A 19,754-nucleotide genomic window follows, 5' to 3' on the forward strand; every position below is an offset into this window, starting at 1 on the left:
AAAAAGCTTTTGTTTTCTACATTAAATTGAAATTTACCATATTGCACCATTTGCTAAAATGAAACTTATTGCGATGTTTAGCCAATCATTATACTTTCGCCAAGTATCTTATAGCTGTAAGGATGGGCCTATAATTTTTGCAACAGCCTTATTTTAAATTATTGCAAAACCTTTCAGATTAACAACACAAACCTTTTGTACATCGTTGAAGGTTGCTATCATAACAGTTTTGATACAACCTACCCTTCTAGTAGTCTATTCTAACACTGAAGACAAATACAGAAGAATGTATCTAATTATTCATATCATTTACAAACTACCTTAGCCAATCTGCTTTACATATTAATTTTTTTGTTTACAATAATTCCAGTGGATAAATAATATGACGCGTATTCAAGGATTTGATAAATGTCAATCGAAAATATCTTATGTAAATTGCATTCACTATATTATAATTATCACAAAGTGATGATAAATGTTGGTTTGCCAGTGGAAATGCAGGCAAGCCTTTTTGAAACCGCAGTAGACCTTCTCCTGATTCAAGATAATGGCTCATTGCCCAGTTTAGATGTGCGTAACACATTGTTTGCGTTGTATGCCTGCTTAGTGCTTAGGCCTATTTGTGAGAAACGAAGTTTGTTTAGACGATTAAGCAACTTTCAAAAAAAATTGCTACAGTCTTGTAATTATTTTTGACGTAAACCCTATTTGGTCTACGTTGTTTTAGCCGCTTTCAGAAGTTTGTTAAGTTGGCCGATGTCACTACAAACATATAAAACTTTTCAGCAGTTATAAAATAAATCATTTTATATAAAAACATTCAGATACTTATTCACTTTTTGTCATTTTAAAACAGTAGAAAATCCACGTAGAATATCTACCAAATACACAAAACTGAACTTCGACTCTTATCTTTCCCATGGAACAATATTAGTCCCAACTATTGTTGACCAGGGTCAGGGTCATTGAGAGGATAATTTGGGTCTGGTACCACAATGAAAAAGACATTATCTCAAAAATGTGGGGGAATATATTATTAAGTTTATCAAGAAAATAGGTACGGTAGTTTGTCATCAAAAAGAACATTTTTCTATAAAAGAAGAATCTTAAATGGATTCAAACGCATTAGCTTATATCACAATAGTCCTGCCTAGAAGTAGCTGTGTTTTCTTGGTAACAGTCTTCATTTTCATTTTCACAGTCTTGTAACCTTTGAGGAAATGGTTGAAGCTCAATCGCTTTGCAAACTGGGGTTCGCTGATTCAATTGCAACATGTTCTTATGTGGCCTCGCCGACTCACCAGTTTGCGCATGTGGCTCAGATTTTTAAAGTGCATACCACATTATATATCAATGTCCTGTATACCAACACCGGTCTAGTCAATTTATTTCGTTTTAATAGCCCCACATTTAGATAAACAGGTTAGATATGTGGATAGATAGATAGATATTTGGATCTAGGATAGATACGTGGATATGTGGACCCAGGATAGATATGTGGACCTAACAACGCTCGATGAACACACAATCCATTTACTACTGTGCCTGGATATGACAACGTGAACTGCGGTGGCCGCGAACGCAAGAAGAACACAGTCTTGTAAAAGGTGGTCAATTTTGCAAATTAGTTTAATTATTATTAGTGCTTCAGCCCCGGTTTCAGCGAAAAATCACAAATTATAGAATAATCTATTTAGTCACACTATGAATCATTGAATCCTTAAGCCTAAACACGGTGGATATTGATAATTATCAATTATAATAGGTGATAGTTTGTGGTAATATGGACTTTAGGATGCTAGTACTAACCAAATAGGCCTACTAGTTTGTTTGTCAGAAAGAAGAAAAGCGTTGTGCCATTGCGCTCCACGATTTCACAATGGCTGCCAAACGCGAACGTAACTAGTGCTTTAGTTTTAAACCTAGGACTAAAAACCAAACAGATTTATTACATGCAATGCAGTAGCCTAAGTATGTAAATTAAGAAGCCCCAACAAACAATCTAGCCATCCAGCATAGTTTAACAAAATGATAATGATGTCTCTCAACCTCTGTTCTGGTTCCTCGATGTTATTGAGGATGAAAAGTTTTACCTACAAAGATGTTTCAATTAGAATGCGAACCCACAATTTAGCATAATACGTGCAGCAAACAAAATTAATCAGGTTCGAAAACCTGTAAAATTTATTGATAAAGCTTTCGCCACCCTAAAAAGGGCTTCTTCAGTATTTTAGCCTACTCAAGTACAATTTTATACAATTTATTGATAAAGTTTTTGCCACCGTAAAAACGGCTTCTTCTAGTATGTTATTTAAATACAATTTTATCTGAATAAGATACTGAAGAAGCCGCATTTACAGTGGCAAAGCTTTATGAATTAATTAGCCTATACAAGTTTTCGAGCCTATATATATGTCCTAGGCCTACTTCTCGAATGAAAACGAAAAGTTTTTGACACAAAGAAACAATAGCAGCTACAAATTTTAACTTAGCTATGCGGAGAACGCTAATTAACTCCTCGTAATATATACCAATCAAGCACAACGCAGAAGGTGAAATGTCATGAGAAATTTGTTACGCATAAATTGCAGTGTCGCGAATAATGGTGTCTGTCCGTGCATCGAAGTCCGGAAATCGAAGTTAATCTGCCACTCATGTCAAGGTTCATTAGCCTACCTGATTTCCAGTCAGTGTTAAATATCACGTCAAGCACCGTATTGAAGAAATTGCCTTGTGCTATAATGCTGTCACAATCTAACTCTGTAAGATGATTAATGATCGTTTCAAATGAGGCGTTATTAATGCAGCTCATTATGATATTACTCTCAATGCCACCTGGCGATTATTTAAATAGGTCTAATGCATGTTAAACAGATAAGCCTAAAGTACCGTAGCCTATGTCATAACTTTTAAAGATCAATTGCTACACAACTTTTGCCTTGAAATCAATGCTCGTAGCAAAATCCACATCATTTCTGAGGAGAGTAAACGATTATTGGCAAATGTAGTATCATCTCAGACATTGAGTAGCCTGTGTATAGCAAGTGAAAAGTCAGTGTTAATAAAAAGATTTTTATTGCGTTTTTATTTTTGCCACCTCCTTCTGAGTCGAAATAGAAGTTTTTAGTTACTAAAGCTTGCCAAGTTAAGATCTTCATCTTTAAGAAGTAAAGATGTGAGCGGTGTTTTTCAACAACCAACAGCCGCGTGTGCGAATCAGGATCGTATAATCAGAAAGGGAGCGCCTTATCTGCGCCTGCGCCATTTAATCCAGCTGTTCGCATGTTCATTTCTGTATAGGCTACAACTTAGTGAATAAGAACTAAAAAAGAGATAGAGTTTAGCCCTAACTTGTGCATATTTCAATTTTAAACCAACTTTATCTCATAAATTGTTTTCATGATTGATTTTTGTAGCTAATTTATGTAGATAATTTTCAAAACAACTACGGTACGCCTAATTATCGGAAGAGAACATTTGCTGCCACAAAACAAAACGTAACGGTGAATTTTTAAAGAATTACACGGTTAATAAAGACAAAAGGCATTAATCTCTTTGTGTCAAATTTGTCTCAAAGTTAAATAAAATCTATCCGCTAAAAGAAAACTTTCCTCTGCTGAGAACCTTTGCAGAAAAAGATGAAGCTCATCTGTGGTGGAAAATTTTCACTTGTCGTCTGGCAACATAGTTTATTCACTCAATTTTCAATGGTCAAAATCAAGTTGATTCAGTTAAATCAGTTCATTCAGTCAAAGTTTACAAGTTCATGGATAGGGAGGTCAGTCGGGTGTTGTCGCCATCGGTAGCAGGCTCTTATTTATGCATAAACCAGTAAAAAAACAGCTTGTCTGTCGTGACCCATTCTTTCCAAGGTGGTAACTGACTGATAGACGGTATGGTTGTTTCGTTGTCTCTTTAAAAAGTGTGTGTATTTTTAATAAACAAACAGTTGAGTACAGTCAACCCCGCTTAATTGGCCCACGTTTAATAGGACCACCCGCTTATTTGGACCATTTTGCACTGGTCCCGAATCCAAATCCATTTTTCTGTACAATTTTCCCCGCTTAAACGGACCACCACCCCGCTTAAACGGACCACCCTCCGCCCTAAAATAGGCCTTTATGGTTAACGTTTTTTACTTTTTGTACATTTTTCTGTGAGGTGACGCGTCAAGAGTTGATGTAGGCAACGTGCTACGTTCTCGCTAAGCCATTTTAAAGTGAAGTAGGCTACAGATAAACAAACGCTTGTTGTCACTTCATAAGGTCAATTGTCATCTATCAGAATTGCAGTAATTGTGATGCAGCACCGAATACTGTACTGTACAGAAGAATGAATGAATGCTTTTAGCGCTTAAATAAAATTGGCAGCAATAACTCGCGTAGATCAAACACTTAAAGAAAAAATAGAGATTCTTAACAAAATGAAAAACCAGCCTTCGGGAATGTCAGAGAGGAAGTTAGCCGAGATTGTTGACCTACCAGAGTCAACATTAAGAAGACTGCGTGTACAGGAGAGGGAATTGCAAGATCTATGGGCAAAGCATGAGAATAATGGTAGTGCAGCTACAGCTTCGCGTAAACGCCAACGAGGTGCTTAAAATGCTTAAACTATTTTCAAAAACGATGAAAAAAATTCGTTCTCCCCGTTTAATGGGACCACCCGCTTAATCGGACCAATTTGGCTTGGTCCCGATGTGGTCCGATTGAGCGGGGTTGACTGTATTTGAAATGGTTTTTGAAAAAGCTAAGGTTGTAAAATATTATTACTGAACTAGGGTTAATTTTGTGATGAAAGTAAGTGATAGATACACAGGTTGCAGCCAGCTTTCCCTTTGTAAGAGTTGTGATGCAGGGTTCATGACAGTTGGTGGTATGCAGGTGGAAATGTGTTAAGTGTTATGGGCTGCTAAAAGTGATTAAACATTGTGAACCATTAAGTATTTTAAAAATAAAAAAGGATCATGTCAAATAAAAGGCAGAAGTTAGAGTCTGAGGTATTGAGTCTAAGGAATCAATCACATTGGGAAAAAGCTAAAGAAAGCTTGAGACAACTTATCAACAAATATGGTTCATCAGGTTAGTCACTAAAACCTCAAATTTTTTAATATCATTCCATTTGTATGTTAAGTATGATAGGCTATAGAGTTTACAGTAAGTAGGCTAGTTTAATAATTTTAAACATTTGTCAACTAACCTAGTAGGAGAGCCTTTCGCAGGGGTGCCCAAAGTCTGTCGCGTTGGCCAGTTCTGGCTCATGCGGCAATTTTTTAAAGCCTACTTTTGTTGCTGCACAATGTGTTGGTTTTGGCCTGCAAACACATATAAATTGTGTAGGCTAATAATGGCAGCATTTTCTCAATAACAATTGGAAAATAGGCTGAAATTTTTTATTGACTGGCAAAAATAAGTTAGAATTACTATAGCGCCATATTTGGAGGGTTAACCAATATTCTCCTGAAGAGTAGAATTATACGGTGGCGTCTGACAACACTGACCAAACATTCTCAGTTACAAATGTCCACAAAAGCCGCTTGAGACCAGAACTGAGCGACTCCTATCTATATAATATTTTACACTTTGCTCATCTATTACTACTCTCAAATTACAGTATTTTTTTCAGTCATTAATGTGTTCTAAACTGATTGCTTGAACTTATCAAAACACTCATCATATTATGAAACTTGCCTACATTTCGTGCTCGTAAGATGTTCTTTCATTTTCTTGTTTACCAGATCCATCTGTGAAGTTGGTTGAATGTGAGGCACACGTTGAAAACTTTTTTCTTGAACATGAACCACGGCACGAGAATGTAAACAAAGCATTGTCATCACTAGCTGGCATTAAAAAATCCTTGCAAGATTTGCAATCAAGTGAATGCAAGAATTCATTGGTGTGTTCTGTGTATACTGTATACAATGTCTCATCTTATGGCATGACATTTTTTGATATATTTCTTGTAGAAATGTAAACTTCTTAATAAAATCTATTAATAGATTTTATAGATTATATAAAGCTCAGTTGTTGTCACAGAATACATGACAGTATACAAGTGGTGATTTCAATAATTTTCAGAATTTTTTTTTATTTTGAAAAACAACAAAACTAAGCCCTGAAACAGCACCATTCCTATAACAGTACATATGCATTACAATCCTGGTGTGTTAAAACAATAGATGACTGATATAAAGATGATGATTCCTCAGCCTCATCTGGCAAAACATGGTAGAAGATATTTTATTATTATTTAGGGATGACAATCGCTACTCCAAGATACCTGATGCTTGTATTTTGTCAGAGCTTGAACATAGATCCTGCAAGCTATTTTACCACACTGTGCTGTTAGCATGATCTCAAGACTCACGTATACGCTCAATACTGTTATATATTCATTTTAATATGTTACTATTTCCTGACAGTTTCAAGTCCCAGAAGAAGCGTCGATGCTTCTTGCCAAGGTCCATTACGCCCAAGGGAATTTGTCATCATCTCTAGAAGTGTATGATAAAATAGACCTTGATGTGTCAATCAAACAAGCTTGTCACTTGTACAAGCTAAGAATGTTATCAGAAGCTTACTCAATCAAAGGTTTGTTCATAACCTTTAGGAGTAATGGTAACATTTTTATCTTGAAAAGTTAAATTGAAATTATTGTATAATAACCGCAAGTCCGATTTGTTTCAAAAGATGCATGCTGAATTTTATTACAAAACTTTATTTCTTAAATACGTCTCGTAAAGTGACAGCTGAATGTTCTGAATTCCGGTTATTTTATATTTTCAGGTCTTTGCTTGGAGCAAGTATCCGAAAAGTCTTCAAAAACAGACACTGATCCGTTTATCAAGTGCTATCAACAAGCCATTATGCTATTAATTAAATATTTGGTTGAATTTGAAAAGGTTAGAAAACTGCCAATACTTTTGTGGTTTAGCATTTCTCGTATTGTAAATAACCTGCAGCCTATTAGTTCAACAATCAACATTCTTGTAAATGACAATTTTTATTTATTTCAATTGATGAAAACAACTATATAATAGAAACGATTGTACTTCATATAATTGAGTGGATGGACAACATTATCAGTTAAACTTATTTCTTTCTCACTAAAACTCAAAACTTGTTTTTGTGTCAGTAGTGGCTTAATACTTTGAATACGGTAGCCTATTTGTCATACCCACATTTATCTTTCCATTTTGCTTCTAAGAAGCCTGGTCTTTATCCTGAAACATCAGAAGTCAACCATATTCACATGCATATTAATTATATACATGTATATTGTATAACAGTATGTTTTTCTGACATGTTACATGTATATACATTGCAAAATGCGAGTCTGATGTTTACGTTTCATTGTGAAATACGTGACACAGGTTTATCCCTCACGGAGCATGATTACTGATGACACGCTCGTGAGCTTCGTGATCGAAACTGCGATTCATAATTGCACAGTTCTTCAAGTGAAAAACGGGTACGAAAGAAAAGTATTCAGCTAGTCGGTTTGAATTATACAGCGATTTGCAACAGTTTAAAATTCTAGCATTCAAGCAATAAACTCGGATACAAAATCTGATCTATTATATTTTTGCTATATTCTTACTTAGATTTCACGTGCTGAACAGTGCTGACCAAGATTTTAATTGCAAACGTAGTGGTAAAAAATAAATCTAAGAATGAAAATTTTTGTTTCAAAAGCAAAACATAATGCCGCAAGTAACAAAAACGCAAATTACATAATAACTTTTATCAGCATTGTGTAAGTTGGAAATAAATTAAAAAAATGTTTTTATTTATGCCAGTTGCATCGTTTGTTTATATTTTAGTCCACATCTGTTTACTTGCTTTGGGTAAAAAATGCCTGTTGCTTAGTAGACATATGTTCCATACCTCTTCATATCAACAGTCATGCTAAACAACGTTTGAAATATGCTATGACATTGTTTTACAAGTGTTTGTTACTTAGTGTTAAGAGAATATGAGTGGATTTAGGGTAAGGCTGATGTAGTCGACTTTACCTCTATAGCCTACCGCTTTTCTGAAATTTTGTCAATTATAAACTGCTCGCAGTAGTGTGTGCTTGCGATGGATGCAGCTTCTGTTATTACATCACAAGCAGCACCATTTACTTTATATGATAAGACTTTCGTTTTTGCTATTGTTGATGCTATATGTAATTGTGTTTCCTTGCACCTCAAAAATAAATTTAAGACAACAATGTTTTGTCACTGTTTATCTTGTAAAAACGCATTTGACTTTTTTGTTCATACCTTTCTTTCAGCGATATGTGGAAAGGTGTGAGTCTTCTTCGAACCCTTATAAAGACATTACATTCAAAGCTATCTTTTCATTTCCAGCAGGTTCGGTTTTATTGGTTGTATTATTTTTGATGTGGTTTTCAAAAAGCAATTTAGTTTAAAGTGAAAACAAAGCACTTTTTGTTTCGAAATTAATTAGTTACGTGTTTTTCTGCTTGGTTATAAAGCTGTGTGTTGCCAGATGGATTTCAGTAATTTGAAATAGCAAGAATAGGGCAAGATTTTACTGTTTTCTTTCCAGACTTTGTCTTGCAAACTTGCCATGATACTTTTGCGTGGAACTTCAACGATCAAATACAGTATTGAAGGAAACGAAGATGACAAGCCGAACGACAAACCGTCCCAGTTTCTCAACATGAGCAAAACGTCAGAAATGTTTCCCACTTTACTTGAATCTCAGCTTCCTACAAATAGTTCTTTCCAAACAAAACCGAAATTTTTCTTGGGAGAAAAGTTAGTGGGCACGAGTGATGGCTGTATTATACTGCTTTGCTGCCTGCTTTTTATTTTTGTTTTGTCGTGTACTCACGTTTGTGTGTAGTCACTTCTCAAAGATCACTTGTAGTTAATCAACTTAACGACGCAACTAAAAGTTGTGAATCTGACTCGAAAGGACTGATTAAAATGCAAATGTGTTGATTTGATGTTAAAGACACTTTTAACTTTGCTAATTTCGCCGCCAAAATCGCTTGTAAAACGTTTTTTTTTGTTTTTTTTTCTGTCGCATCCAGGCTTACGCCCAATGGTTGAAGATTTAGATTAAGTGGACGGAAAGGCAAGGAAGCCAATCTTTGTGTCCACCATCACTGCCATCACGCATGTAGTGTCCTGCCAAAGACGCAGCCGTATGCTCTCGAGCGGTGTCGAACCGGCACCCTTTCGTTGCCGTTTCAGGGCTCTCATCACTCGGCTATGCAGCCGACAATTGTAAAGCCGTTAAAATTGTACAGAAGTCATAACATTGATTGTAGTACGGGTAGTAACTGACAAACTTAACCACTTAAACTTGTCCTTGGAATGATCGGGTTGTACGTATGTACTGGCGTAGCGAGTGTAACCAGTAGATGCGATGATCCTAAAGATGGAATGCGTTCGATCGATGTTGGTTCTCATCACTTTAATAAACACCTGCCGGTATTTTTGAAAGTGAACTGCATGAAGTTAGATTGCGTCCGTTTTGTTTTCATGCTCACTGCATGCAAATTGTGGAAACGCTGCGCTGTTTAGCATACATTTTTGACGTTCATGGAAAAAAAAGATCGCAAGCACGTGCAAACGTATGTAATGTCTAAAAGAAGTTTCGAAGCTGCATTTTTTCTTTTCACAGAGCAGTTTTCTTGATCATGTTTGGATGAAGCATGTGGAATCACTAACTTTTCTCTACAAGATTTCGTTGACACATTGTCACTGTCATGGACAATAATTTTTTTTTTCAATGTCTACCCTTCAAAGAGCATGGCTAGTTCATCATTTATTTTGTTCCACTTCTACACCAACATTCACAAATAACCTTATGGGCAGTAAACTTGCGAATAAATAGATTTGTTCAAATCTTGAACAACTGATTCTCTTTATTTCTCATCATATTTTTGTTTTTCTGCATTTGATGTTTTGTTAAACACTAAACATCCAAGCGATGGACCAATTGGAGCATGTTTAGTGTAGGCTTTATGTGTGATGTTATAAAACAGTAACACATTATTTGTCGTTATGATGATAATACAAACACATCGTGATGTAGTCACAACACAATGCATTGCATATTTTTTAATTTTTTATTGGAACATTGAGGCCGATCTAGCTTATAATTTAACTTTTCTTCCTCCTCAACTCTTGACATGGACGCATGTCCCATGTAGTATACAAGAGTTCTATTAAATATTGTTTTAAAATAAACAAAGTATACAAATTTTGAAAAAACTTACTGATCTGTTAGAAGATATTTCTCTTTTTTTACTTAAGAATTGATCAACATCCCACATTCTAATCTAGTTTTCACGATTCTTCGTAGAACTTTGCAAATCATTTTCAAGGAACAGTTTTTGTGTGCGTTTTTTTTTGGAAATCGCTATAGCTGTAATTCTTTTCGTTGTTTTTTAGCGAGTTCAAACCTGCCACCATTGAACAAGAGGCCATTCTATTGTTGTTCATTTCTGAAATAATGGTGAGACTGATTTCTCAAAATAATCGCTCAAGTTCTGATTTTCTTGTATGTTTGGTGTTCGATTCACGTTAAACTCTTTGACAGCATAACAATCATGCACCTCAACCGCCTTATGTTCGTAACAATCAATGGCTTCATACAGTAGTATAAAACTATCAGCTGTGCTCCAACCAGGGATATCTAAAGAAGGGGATACGAAGGCTTTTATTACGTCTGACAATAGAAGGGCTTTAGTTTATCGTAAAATGACAATTGGCACCGATAGTAGTTTAGTAAATCTTGTTATGATAACCTGCATTGCGCTATTAGAATCAGGCCTGGATATCCACAGCATGCTCATGGTTGCTTGTTAATTCAACTACCCATATAGTTGCTTTACATCTAGCTTACCGCAAAGGCTTTGTTAAAAAAAACAGCTTACTCGTAACTTTTCAACTGTCTTTCCAAACAAGTATTCTTTAAATATGCTCTACGTAACATTTGCTAACTGTCTTCTGTAGCTCATTGTACCAGCTGCACTACAAAATTTTCTACGATTTTAAAAAGAACCACATGTTTAAAGCACTACAAACTACCGCCCTGGTAGTGTCATGAGAATAAGGCAATCGCTGCGAGCCTTCATATCCCCTTCTCTAGATATCCCTGGCTCCAACCAAGTAATGTTCGTGTTTTATGCACCTCTGTATCCAACGCAGACATGCGTTGCTCTCAGTGGCTCACAAAGCAGGCATCAATTCATCAAACTTGTATAAAAGCAGAGCTTAGTACATTATTAGTCTCAATTTATTTCCCTAATGATGAGTGCCATGCAGTTACCTGATTTAGTGCCATACTTATGAGACCTTTATTAACCCGACAGTGCATTCAAGTTAAGTTAGTTTTGTAGCAGAAAATGCAACTTGTAGCACAACAGGAATAAGGCAAGTCCCTGCCTTACAACCTACCCAGCCACTGCAGCGATGCACTCCTTATAATCCGCGCAACATACTTGCAGTTAAATGTGGATCCAGTATTGGACATGTCGCCCGAACACGCTGAGAGCAGAGAAGAGACCCTTCGTAGTGCGGAAACTGTGTACAATCTCTTATGTATTGCTTGTGTACACTTGGGACAGTACGAACTCATAAGCTCTGTAAGTACAGTTTTTAACTGTTTCTCAGTGGCTGTATCCTGTTAAAAATGATGCATGTTCTATTGTACGTGTAAGCTTTCAGCAATTGCTTATAATTATTATTTGCTTTTTTTACAAAGCGGGTTAATTAATTATTTCTTCTGCAGTCTAGCAGAAATATAACAACTGATTTGAAAAGAAAATGGTAAATGGAACGATTTTGTGCAGTAAGTGCAAACAACTTCTTTTCTCACTAACATTTGCTTTCATTTATTCAGTCCATAGAAAAGTCACTGAAGTATGCTTTTGATCGCTACCATATTTGGCATCAGTACGCTCTTGCGCTTTGCTCTGCAGGAAAAGTAAGTATTTCATGCATTGTCCACATTTACCTCGTTGAAATTCAACTATGCATAGGAATTCCATACAATGCGTGTTGATTTTGTGTTAATATGTATAATTACATTGTAACGTTTGATAAAAATGTACAGAAAGAGTCAGTTTTATATCACCACAGATGAATTACATCATGCTGGTGTAACAATAAGAACGCTTCTTAAGCTGTCGTCGTCAACAGATTTTTTGTTCAGGGTTGCCAAGCTCTTCAATGCTTCTCAGAATGTTGCCAAATCAAAGAGAACGACTCGGTGTCAGCACTGCTGGCTGCCAAGACTTGCTACGAGCTACATCCTCCAGAACTAGATAAAGGTTTAACGTATTCCCGAGTAGCAGTCAAAATGGCGGAAGGAAGTTTCGAAAACGAAGGATTGCAATCACGGGCTCATCTTAGCATCGGCGTGGGCTGCTCTTTGAAAGCGTTGTCCAGTGAGTATTGTTTACCACAGCATGACTACTATGGATGGATTGCACATTAACCTTTTTTGTTTTCTCATAGACAACAAAGTAAAGCGTAGCGTGTATATGAATGTAAAAAAAAAATCTTTTTTCAAGGTTCTATTCGTAACGAGCAGATTTCGTTCAGACACCTTGCCGAAACTGCGTACGCAAAGTAAGTGCTCTTGATGCAATAAATAGTGGCTGTTTAAGTTGAAACTATGTAAACGCGGCAACTTTTGACGGCTGGCTACACTTCCATGTTGCAGTCGATAAACAACTGTTGTTTATTGGTGTAACCCAGTGTGTAGAGCACCCTGCTGCATCACCGATTCGATCATTTATTTTTAGAGCACACTCACTCGACCCACACGATCACAAGCCACTCCTTTTCCTCGGCTTAGAACTCGCCCTGCAAAGAAAAATTCCTTTAGCGTTAAAAAAGGTGAATGAGAACGCAATTGTTCAAAGAGTTACTTTAAGTTCTTCAAGATAGTTACTTCAAGGTTGAGTGTTAATTTTGTATCTTTTGACGTCAAGAAATGTTGGGGTGTCGACTCTGCGATGATCACTCAGTCGCCATGCCAGTATCTATGTATTGATAGCAAAGGTTTGCTTTTTGGCAGGTGAAGCAAGCTCTGGAATTAAATCCGGAAGACATTGACTCTCTTCTTCTACTCACGCTCCTCCTTACATCTCGCAAGCTCTATGATGACGCCAGGCTCTCTCTTCAGGCCACGCTCGACATGTATCCAGAAGACATAAGGTGAGTCATAACGTTATGTATCCTGCGCTTCGATGGCTAGAAATTTTCGCATACTTGATGTTGTGTTTGGATCTTTCTATTTAAAATGTGTGATTTGCAGCAATAAAACTGCCTTTTGCATCAGTCGCCTGGATAAAACGTTTATTTTGCTCAGTAATAACGCGTTTAAATAGAATGATTAACAATTGCCCTCTTGGTTATAACTTTTATAGCAATGCTGCTTCAAAGTTTTTTTTGTTTTGTTTTTCGTTAAACCACTATATGATGTTGAAAGCAAACTTTTCGTTAGCAAGCATGAGTGACTTGCTCAAGCAGCTAGAACAAGTGCTGCCTGCTGGTCTCGTATGAGAATGACGTAATACAGAGGCGTCGTTATCATCATCCAGCATCGGTTTTTCCTCCACTGTGGGTGGCTGATACTGCCCTTGCGGCGTTTGCCTTTACGTTTTTTCTCCGTCTGATTCTGTCCATCGCAAATCAAGAGATGAAAAAACTAGTAGGTCGTAAAATACACAAGCATCTTTGCTATTTCTTATCGTTTCTTGTTCAGGTAATCTGCGGATATATGCAGTATGCGTTTGTAATGACAAACTGTATATGATAGGTTGCTCGCAACTATGTGCAAACTAGACCAACACACTGGCAACGGTGGCGAAGCTTTGTGGATGTGCGATGAAATCATGAAGATCTGGTCATCCAGGCCCGAAGCAAACCTGTAATTATGCATACCAATTTTCTTGTGTGACAAAATGAATGGCATATCTTTTGCGAAGTGAAAAGATTATATTAACGTCTTGAACTTTTGCTTTAATTGCTTGCTGTGCTTTGTAAATGCGTTTTCTGTTGCTCTTCACAACATGTTAAATGTTTTAATGTATGAAAAGTTTTTTTTTAATCTGCTTATTTGGTCAATGTTTTGTTGGTAGGTTGAGTCCAGACAACGCCTTTGACAGAATGACAAATGACGGGATGAGTGCAACCAACTTAAGTCTTGGCTTAGAGCTGGAAACTGGTATTTCCTTTTTGTTTTGTTAAAAATTGTGAAATTTTCTGTTGTGGTCATTTGAACTCATGTTTGGTTGGTGATGACATGTTTATACCTGTGATACAAATTAATTTCAAAGACTCGACTGCTGCGAAATAAACATTTTTTCCACGTGTTTTTTTGTCATGTTCATCTGCATGTCCGGTGGTTTAAGATTGACGTAAGTGGACGGGGAAGTCATTTTCCGTATTTTATGTATTTCAAGAATGTTACTACGTCACTTATTAAGACACAACCATTCTTCGATCAGTGCTTTCACCACTCGGTCATGCAACCGAAATTTGATGTCTGTTAACTGGTAACTGCAATGTAGGTTCGATCATGGCTGGCTCGGCCATTGCTTCCAAATACGGTCAGACAGCCTCTGATGTTACATCACAGACGGATCTGCAGCCAAGGTAGCGAAAATTTAATTCGTTTTTGTTATGGTCTTGAAATGTTTTAGTTGAAACATTACAGATTTCGTTTCTGTCACGGCGTGGGTAATTTGCACAGATGTCTGGATCTACCTTTTTAAAATCCTGATCCGACGAATACAAGTCGGATACGATGGTTTTGAAAATTCAAAAGATCCTGATATTGTTAAACTTTCAATGATTCTGTGAACATTTCTGCTTCCTGGCAACCCTAGGACACAGTCCTTAATCCTTTCAAAATTGAATTTTAAATGACATGTCAATGTGATTTAGAATCTATACCAATGTCATTTTGAACTGGGGTGCGCAGGGCACATCCAAACTATAGCTCACTTCATGTCATGCATAGGCTAGATATAAAGAAAAAAAATTGATAAGTTCGTCAATAATTTTATGCGCTTTTTTCAACATTTGATCGGCTGCAAAAACTTTTGAATCCTCCTGATCCTGCAGGATCGTGATCTTGTGAATATCTCTGGTAATTTGTATGACTTGGTAAACTGAACGCAATGCTGTCATGTGAAATTATCGTGCGTCAGTCTTGTCAAACAGAACTTTTCTACACAACTCTGAGCAAGAGAGTACAGCGCAGTAGTTTCATCCGAGCGATAAATTTGTTACACCTATGTTGTTGAAATGCAGTAATGATTGAAAGCATTCTACCAAGGTAGTAGTGAAAAAGTGTGAGTCTTTTCGTGAGTTACCTAACAAGTGTCGTTCTGTGTCTTAATTGTAACGAACAGAAATCCACAGGTTGGCTTCGATATCATCGGCCCGCGCAGAAGCTTGGCTGCAGGTCGCTGAAGTTTACCTGACGCTCAACCGGTTTAACGAAGCGCAGCTGTGTGTGACGGAAGCGGGATATATTCATCCGCTACTGCCGTCGTTTTTATACATGGTAAGATCTCACTTGTGTTGTAGTTTTTCCCTGGTCTGTTTACAATTTCACGTCAACTTATCAAAAGTAATTCGTTTTTTCAGTCAAACACGAAACCCAGGATGTTGTTTACTTCAGTTTTCAACAAAAACCACGCTTTTAGCTGATAGAAAGGTCTGGTATATTGTATCTGCAGGCATTCCTACTTTAATTGAACTAGTCACTTAATTTATTCTGCTTTGTACATCGAAAACAGTCTTATAGTCTAGTGATCGGTATGACGTCTATGTTTGAAAATTTGTAATTTGGATTGTTTGGTTGTAGGAATCTTTATCTTCGGACTGAGAAAGTTTTTTTGTCAGCTTAATTCTGACAGTGTCGCATACTTGCAGAGGCTTTGAACCACTGACACAGGCTCTTCATCAATTGGGCTATCGAGGGTATTATGTTTCTGTAAAAAAAAAAAAAAAACATGATAAAGCAGACTGCAAGAATGGACTGATGATATCAAATACTGGACATGATTTGAACACAAAACTGCAATTAAAAATCTCACAACAGAAAAATCTGGTGCTTTGTTGCCTCCTGAACCTGATAAGTAATTTGCCAAAGAAGTTTTGTGTACGATCTCATGTGCACCGCCCTGAAGCATGGTTTTTGCTGTGAATGTATTGCTACGTTATCGTTATTATTTTGTTTTGTCGTCCAGAAAGGAAGGCTAAGCGAACACTGTGGAGACTTGGCTGAGGCTTGTACCATGTACAACAACACACTCACTGTGAGCCCCAATCATGTTGGAGGTATGCTGTGCTTCCAACAATGAATATTTTTTTCTTTGCAAGCTTAAATGTTAGAGACATTTTGGCAAAGGATTTTTTGTCCAATAGTCCCCGCTTATTAATCTCAAACTCGCCCGATCCCGAAGTGAACCTAGTATGTGGGCTCCGGGGACTAGGTTACTGTATAAGTGAATTCATCGACTTGTAATTAAGTGGCGCTGTATACTGTTTACAGTGTATAATGTTCTTGAAATGCGACTTCCAGTATGTGGATTTACGAAAATTCGAGCAATGCTGTTCTTGTTAAATTAAGGCAAGTCGTCTAAAAAGCATCTTGCCGTTGTCGCATTTGTAAATGTTATGTTCATCTTTAAAGCTACGGAACATCTGGCCAGTGTACTTCAATGTCAAGGAAGAGTTGGATTTGCGAAGAAGCTTCTTCAAGACGCTGTCAAATTAGACGCCACATCACACACCATATGGTGAGCCACTGACGCTGGTGACTAGAATTTTTTCATACAGTGTGTGATATTGTCCTTTTGTCACTGCCTATCTGTGAGTCTACTTGATGAAGTAGCTTATATAAAATCAATGTTTTACGTTTATTTACAGTGATCTACCAAACTTACTAAAGTATAGTGTCTCCGAGACGAAAGCCGTAACTTGCGAAAATTTTACGTGTCATTGCTTGGCGCATCGATGAACGTTGCGTTGTTTTCATATGATTATAGTTTTTGATTAATTGTTGGTAGACCTAATTTATCTGAGCTTTGTTTCGCTTTCAATGACCAAGACCGTGAAATGTGGTTGCGTTAACAAGGGTGACCAAATACTTTTGCAAACTATGTGAACAGGTATATACATTGGATTGATTGAGGTTTATTTTGTTGCAAGTATAAATAACACACACTCATTAAGCAAAGTCGGTGTTGTTAACATATCACTTTTCGTCACGCAGGCAACAGCTTGCGGAGATTCTTGAAAGCGAGGGAGATAGTGATGCTGCTATCGAATGTACCAATTGGGCGCTGACTTTGGAAGACAGTTCCCCTGTGCTTCCGTTCACTACCATTGTTCCCAACTTGTAGACTTGCGAAATAGTTGATGTTTGCTTTTATGTGTTTTACTCCAACTATTGAAAATTGTATTGAATCACCATTACACTTCCATTCTAAGCAACGTTATTCTAACGTCAAACAGCATCATACTGATCTTGTTTCTTCTATCAAAAGATGTTAAGAGTACTCCAGCTACGACTAACTAATCCAGCCAATATATCAGTTCTATCTTACACTGATTCAACGTCTACAGATCCTAAATCATTGTAAAGGTCTACTGAGCTTCATGGCAGAAAGGATAAAACTATCGCAAAGACAGTCTTGAGAATTATTTTATGACAATAAACTGCTATTGTGAAACTGTGCTATCCTTCAGTGAAATCTTTCAAACCAGGGAAAATCATGTGGTCGTTTATGGCTGCAAAAGTTTGGTTGGCGGTTTTTAAAACTTCTGTCATTTCACGATTTTGCTGGAAAAGTTCCAACAACACCGCATCTAGCATCATGGACGTTACAACGTGATATTGATGGTTTTGTCAGTGAACTTCATAATCGCGTTGCAATATTTAGCAAACTTACTGCTATCATCATAGTTTTTAAAAGCGTTGAGTTATTTAACGTTGTTAGTCTGTGTTTTTGTCCTTTTAACTTTCATGTTTCCATGAGGAAAAGTGAGTTTGGAAGTATACTGTAGCTAATTGTACAACTTTGAAAATCATCGTTTTATTGTGATGCAATTATTTTAAACTTCTTCAAAAAACTTTAATTAAAAGTTACCGTCATTGACTTTCCACTTGCTATTATTGATTTTGTAAGTTATACCACAGCGACAATTATCGATCCCATCATGGAATCGAACCCTTGGTCGAAAACCTAAGCGTGCTTGAGGAAGACGAGCTATAAGGCAACGAAACGGCAAGTTATTTCACAATTTGCGCATTTGGAAAGGTCCTAAGTTTACAGATTGATTGTGTTCTCGCTTGCCGAGACCCGACACGCCTACATCTCATTGCACTAAGACTTTGAATTGTGACGCTGGTCAACACAGAATTCGATGCCTGGAATGTTCTTTAGAGTATATTTGGAGCGCCAATGTAAAAGCACACTCATTTTTCTAGTCACTCTAGTTTTTAGGGGAAATAGGGTATAGCATCTTGTTGATCTAGTTCTTTATGTAAATTGCCTACCTGAAACAAGACTACAATTCCTTTCATCTTAAATACTGATTGTTGAAGATTAAACAGCTCTATGTAGCCTATTACCGCGGAATAAGTATTCGGGACGAGTATTTTTTTTTTTATCAAAATAAGAGTCGCAGTTGCAAGGTAGAATAGACATTACAAAGGGCTTTTTTATGTGTTTTCAGAAGTGCTTGACTAAATAAGAACTTCATTGTCCTACAAGCACCAAAACCTTTTGTCCAGCCCCAGCGGTATCATGTGCGTCTCAAGGTTTTCCAGGGAGCCGCGTAAATATGCAAAAACTGTAGCGTTTATGTTTGTTCGCAAGGCCGTTGAGGAAACATTTTGGGCACGGATGAGAAGGAAAGGTATAGAATTTCATAAAATATGAGTTGTTTTCTTTGTAGGCCCTTCGACCTGGTCGTCAACGCTAGTGCATACAGCGTGAATTTAAGTAGGTAATTTGGTCACTTTAATTTTTAAGAAAAAAACTTATTCACACGGTGCACAGGTATGTTTTGTAGGAAAATGGACGTTCTCTGTTTGTAATCCTACATAGCTCCAGATGTTATTATTACGTTTATTTTATAACAAAAACAATAACTTTATTTTTTTCAAGAAGATGATTTCCAAACTTTTCAGTTTTGCGGTTTTCCTGCGAAAGTGAGCTAGTTTTGTTCTGTTTACTCTCATTCCGAACCGACTAATAAGTTAATGTTATGTTTTATTTATTGTCGCTCAAACTGCTAAGGTCTTTCAGCGACAGGGTTCGTTTTAATCATATTGCATTTAGGTTGTCATCAAATTATTACCCGACTTATCTTCACTGCGTTATGCAAGAAAGAACATTATCGGTAATATGTTTAAAGTCTTCGGTGCGACCCGACCTGGAATTTATTACAAACCTACCAGTACTAGAGGCGAAACCCCTTTATATAAATAATAAATAAATTCATAGATAAATGCCTTTCATAAGAAGCTATTATTTCTAACCAAAAATATTTGGTAATGAATATTTTCAAAAAGTGTCTTGGAACTCCGTCATTTTTTGTGCATCAAACACAATTTAAAATGATTTTTATTTTTGAAATAGTTGCAAGTTTTAACTTACTAGGGCGTTGTGAGCATTTATATATTTTCAGATGTAGCGGTTTGCAATGAACCCTTATTTGTAACTCAAGAAAGCCTGACTGGTGTTCGAAACCTGGGTCT

General features: G+C 36.8%; 1 protein-coding gene across 2 annotated transcripts; it reads left to right on the forward strand.

Moving 5' to 3' along the window:
• The first annotated feature begins 4,888 nt into the window (after positions 1-4,888).
• Positions 4,889-18,147, forward strand: LOC145783257 (tetratricopeptide repeat protein 7B-like). 2 transcript variants are annotated; one of them, XM_082595075.1, is made up of 21 exons: positions 4,889-5,078; positions 5,735-5,892; positions 6,419-6,587; positions 6,783-6,898; positions 7,370-7,467; positions 8,275-8,353; positions 8,553-8,764; positions 10,412-10,475; positions 11,470-11,607; positions 11,865-11,948; positions 12,177-12,411; positions 12,538-12,595; positions 12,772-12,865; positions 13,047-13,186; positions 13,791-13,901; positions 14,113-14,198; positions 14,545-14,629; positions 15,401-15,545; positions 16,234-16,324; positions 16,680-16,785; positions 17,262-18,147. In XM_082595075.1, exons 1-21 carry the CDS (start codon positions 4,964-4,966, stop codon positions 17,389-17,391), a joined length of 2,514 nt encoding a protein of 837 aa, XP_082451201.1. In that variant the 5' UTR covers positions 4,889-4,963; the 3' UTR covers positions 17,392-18,147. The 2 variants fall into 2 exon arrangements, with proteins under 2 accessions (XP_082451201.1, XP_082451202.1); XM_082595076.1 differs by having other exon boundaries at positions 8,553-8,677.
• The last annotated feature ends 1,607 nt before the right edge of the window (positions 18,148-19,754 follow it).

This window comes from Aplidium turbinatum, chromosome 14, assembly GCF_918807975.1.
Source record: "Aplidium turbinatum chromosome 14, kaAplTurb1.1, whole genome shotgun sequence".
In the NCBI taxonomy this organism is placed as follows: domain Eukaryota; kingdom Metazoa; phylum Chordata; class Ascidiacea; order Aplousobranchia; family Polyclinidae; genus Aplidium; species Aplidium turbinatum.

Excerpts from the sequence above, each read along its gene's own strand:
- LOC145783257 (XM_082595075.1), top strand. The coding sequence starts at position 4,964 with ATGTCAAATAAAAGGCAGAAGTTAGAGTCTGAGGTATTGAGTCTAAGG. Across the intron at positions 12,866-13,046 it reads TTCCTTTAGCGTTAAAAAAG|GTGAAGCAAGCTCTGGAATT; the intron begins GTGAATGAGAAC and ends GCTTTTTGGCAG. Across the intron at positions 14,199-14,544 it reads TGGCTTAGAGCTGGAAACTG|GTTCGATCATGGCTGGCTCG; the intron begins GTATTTCCTTTT and ends ACTGCAATGTAG.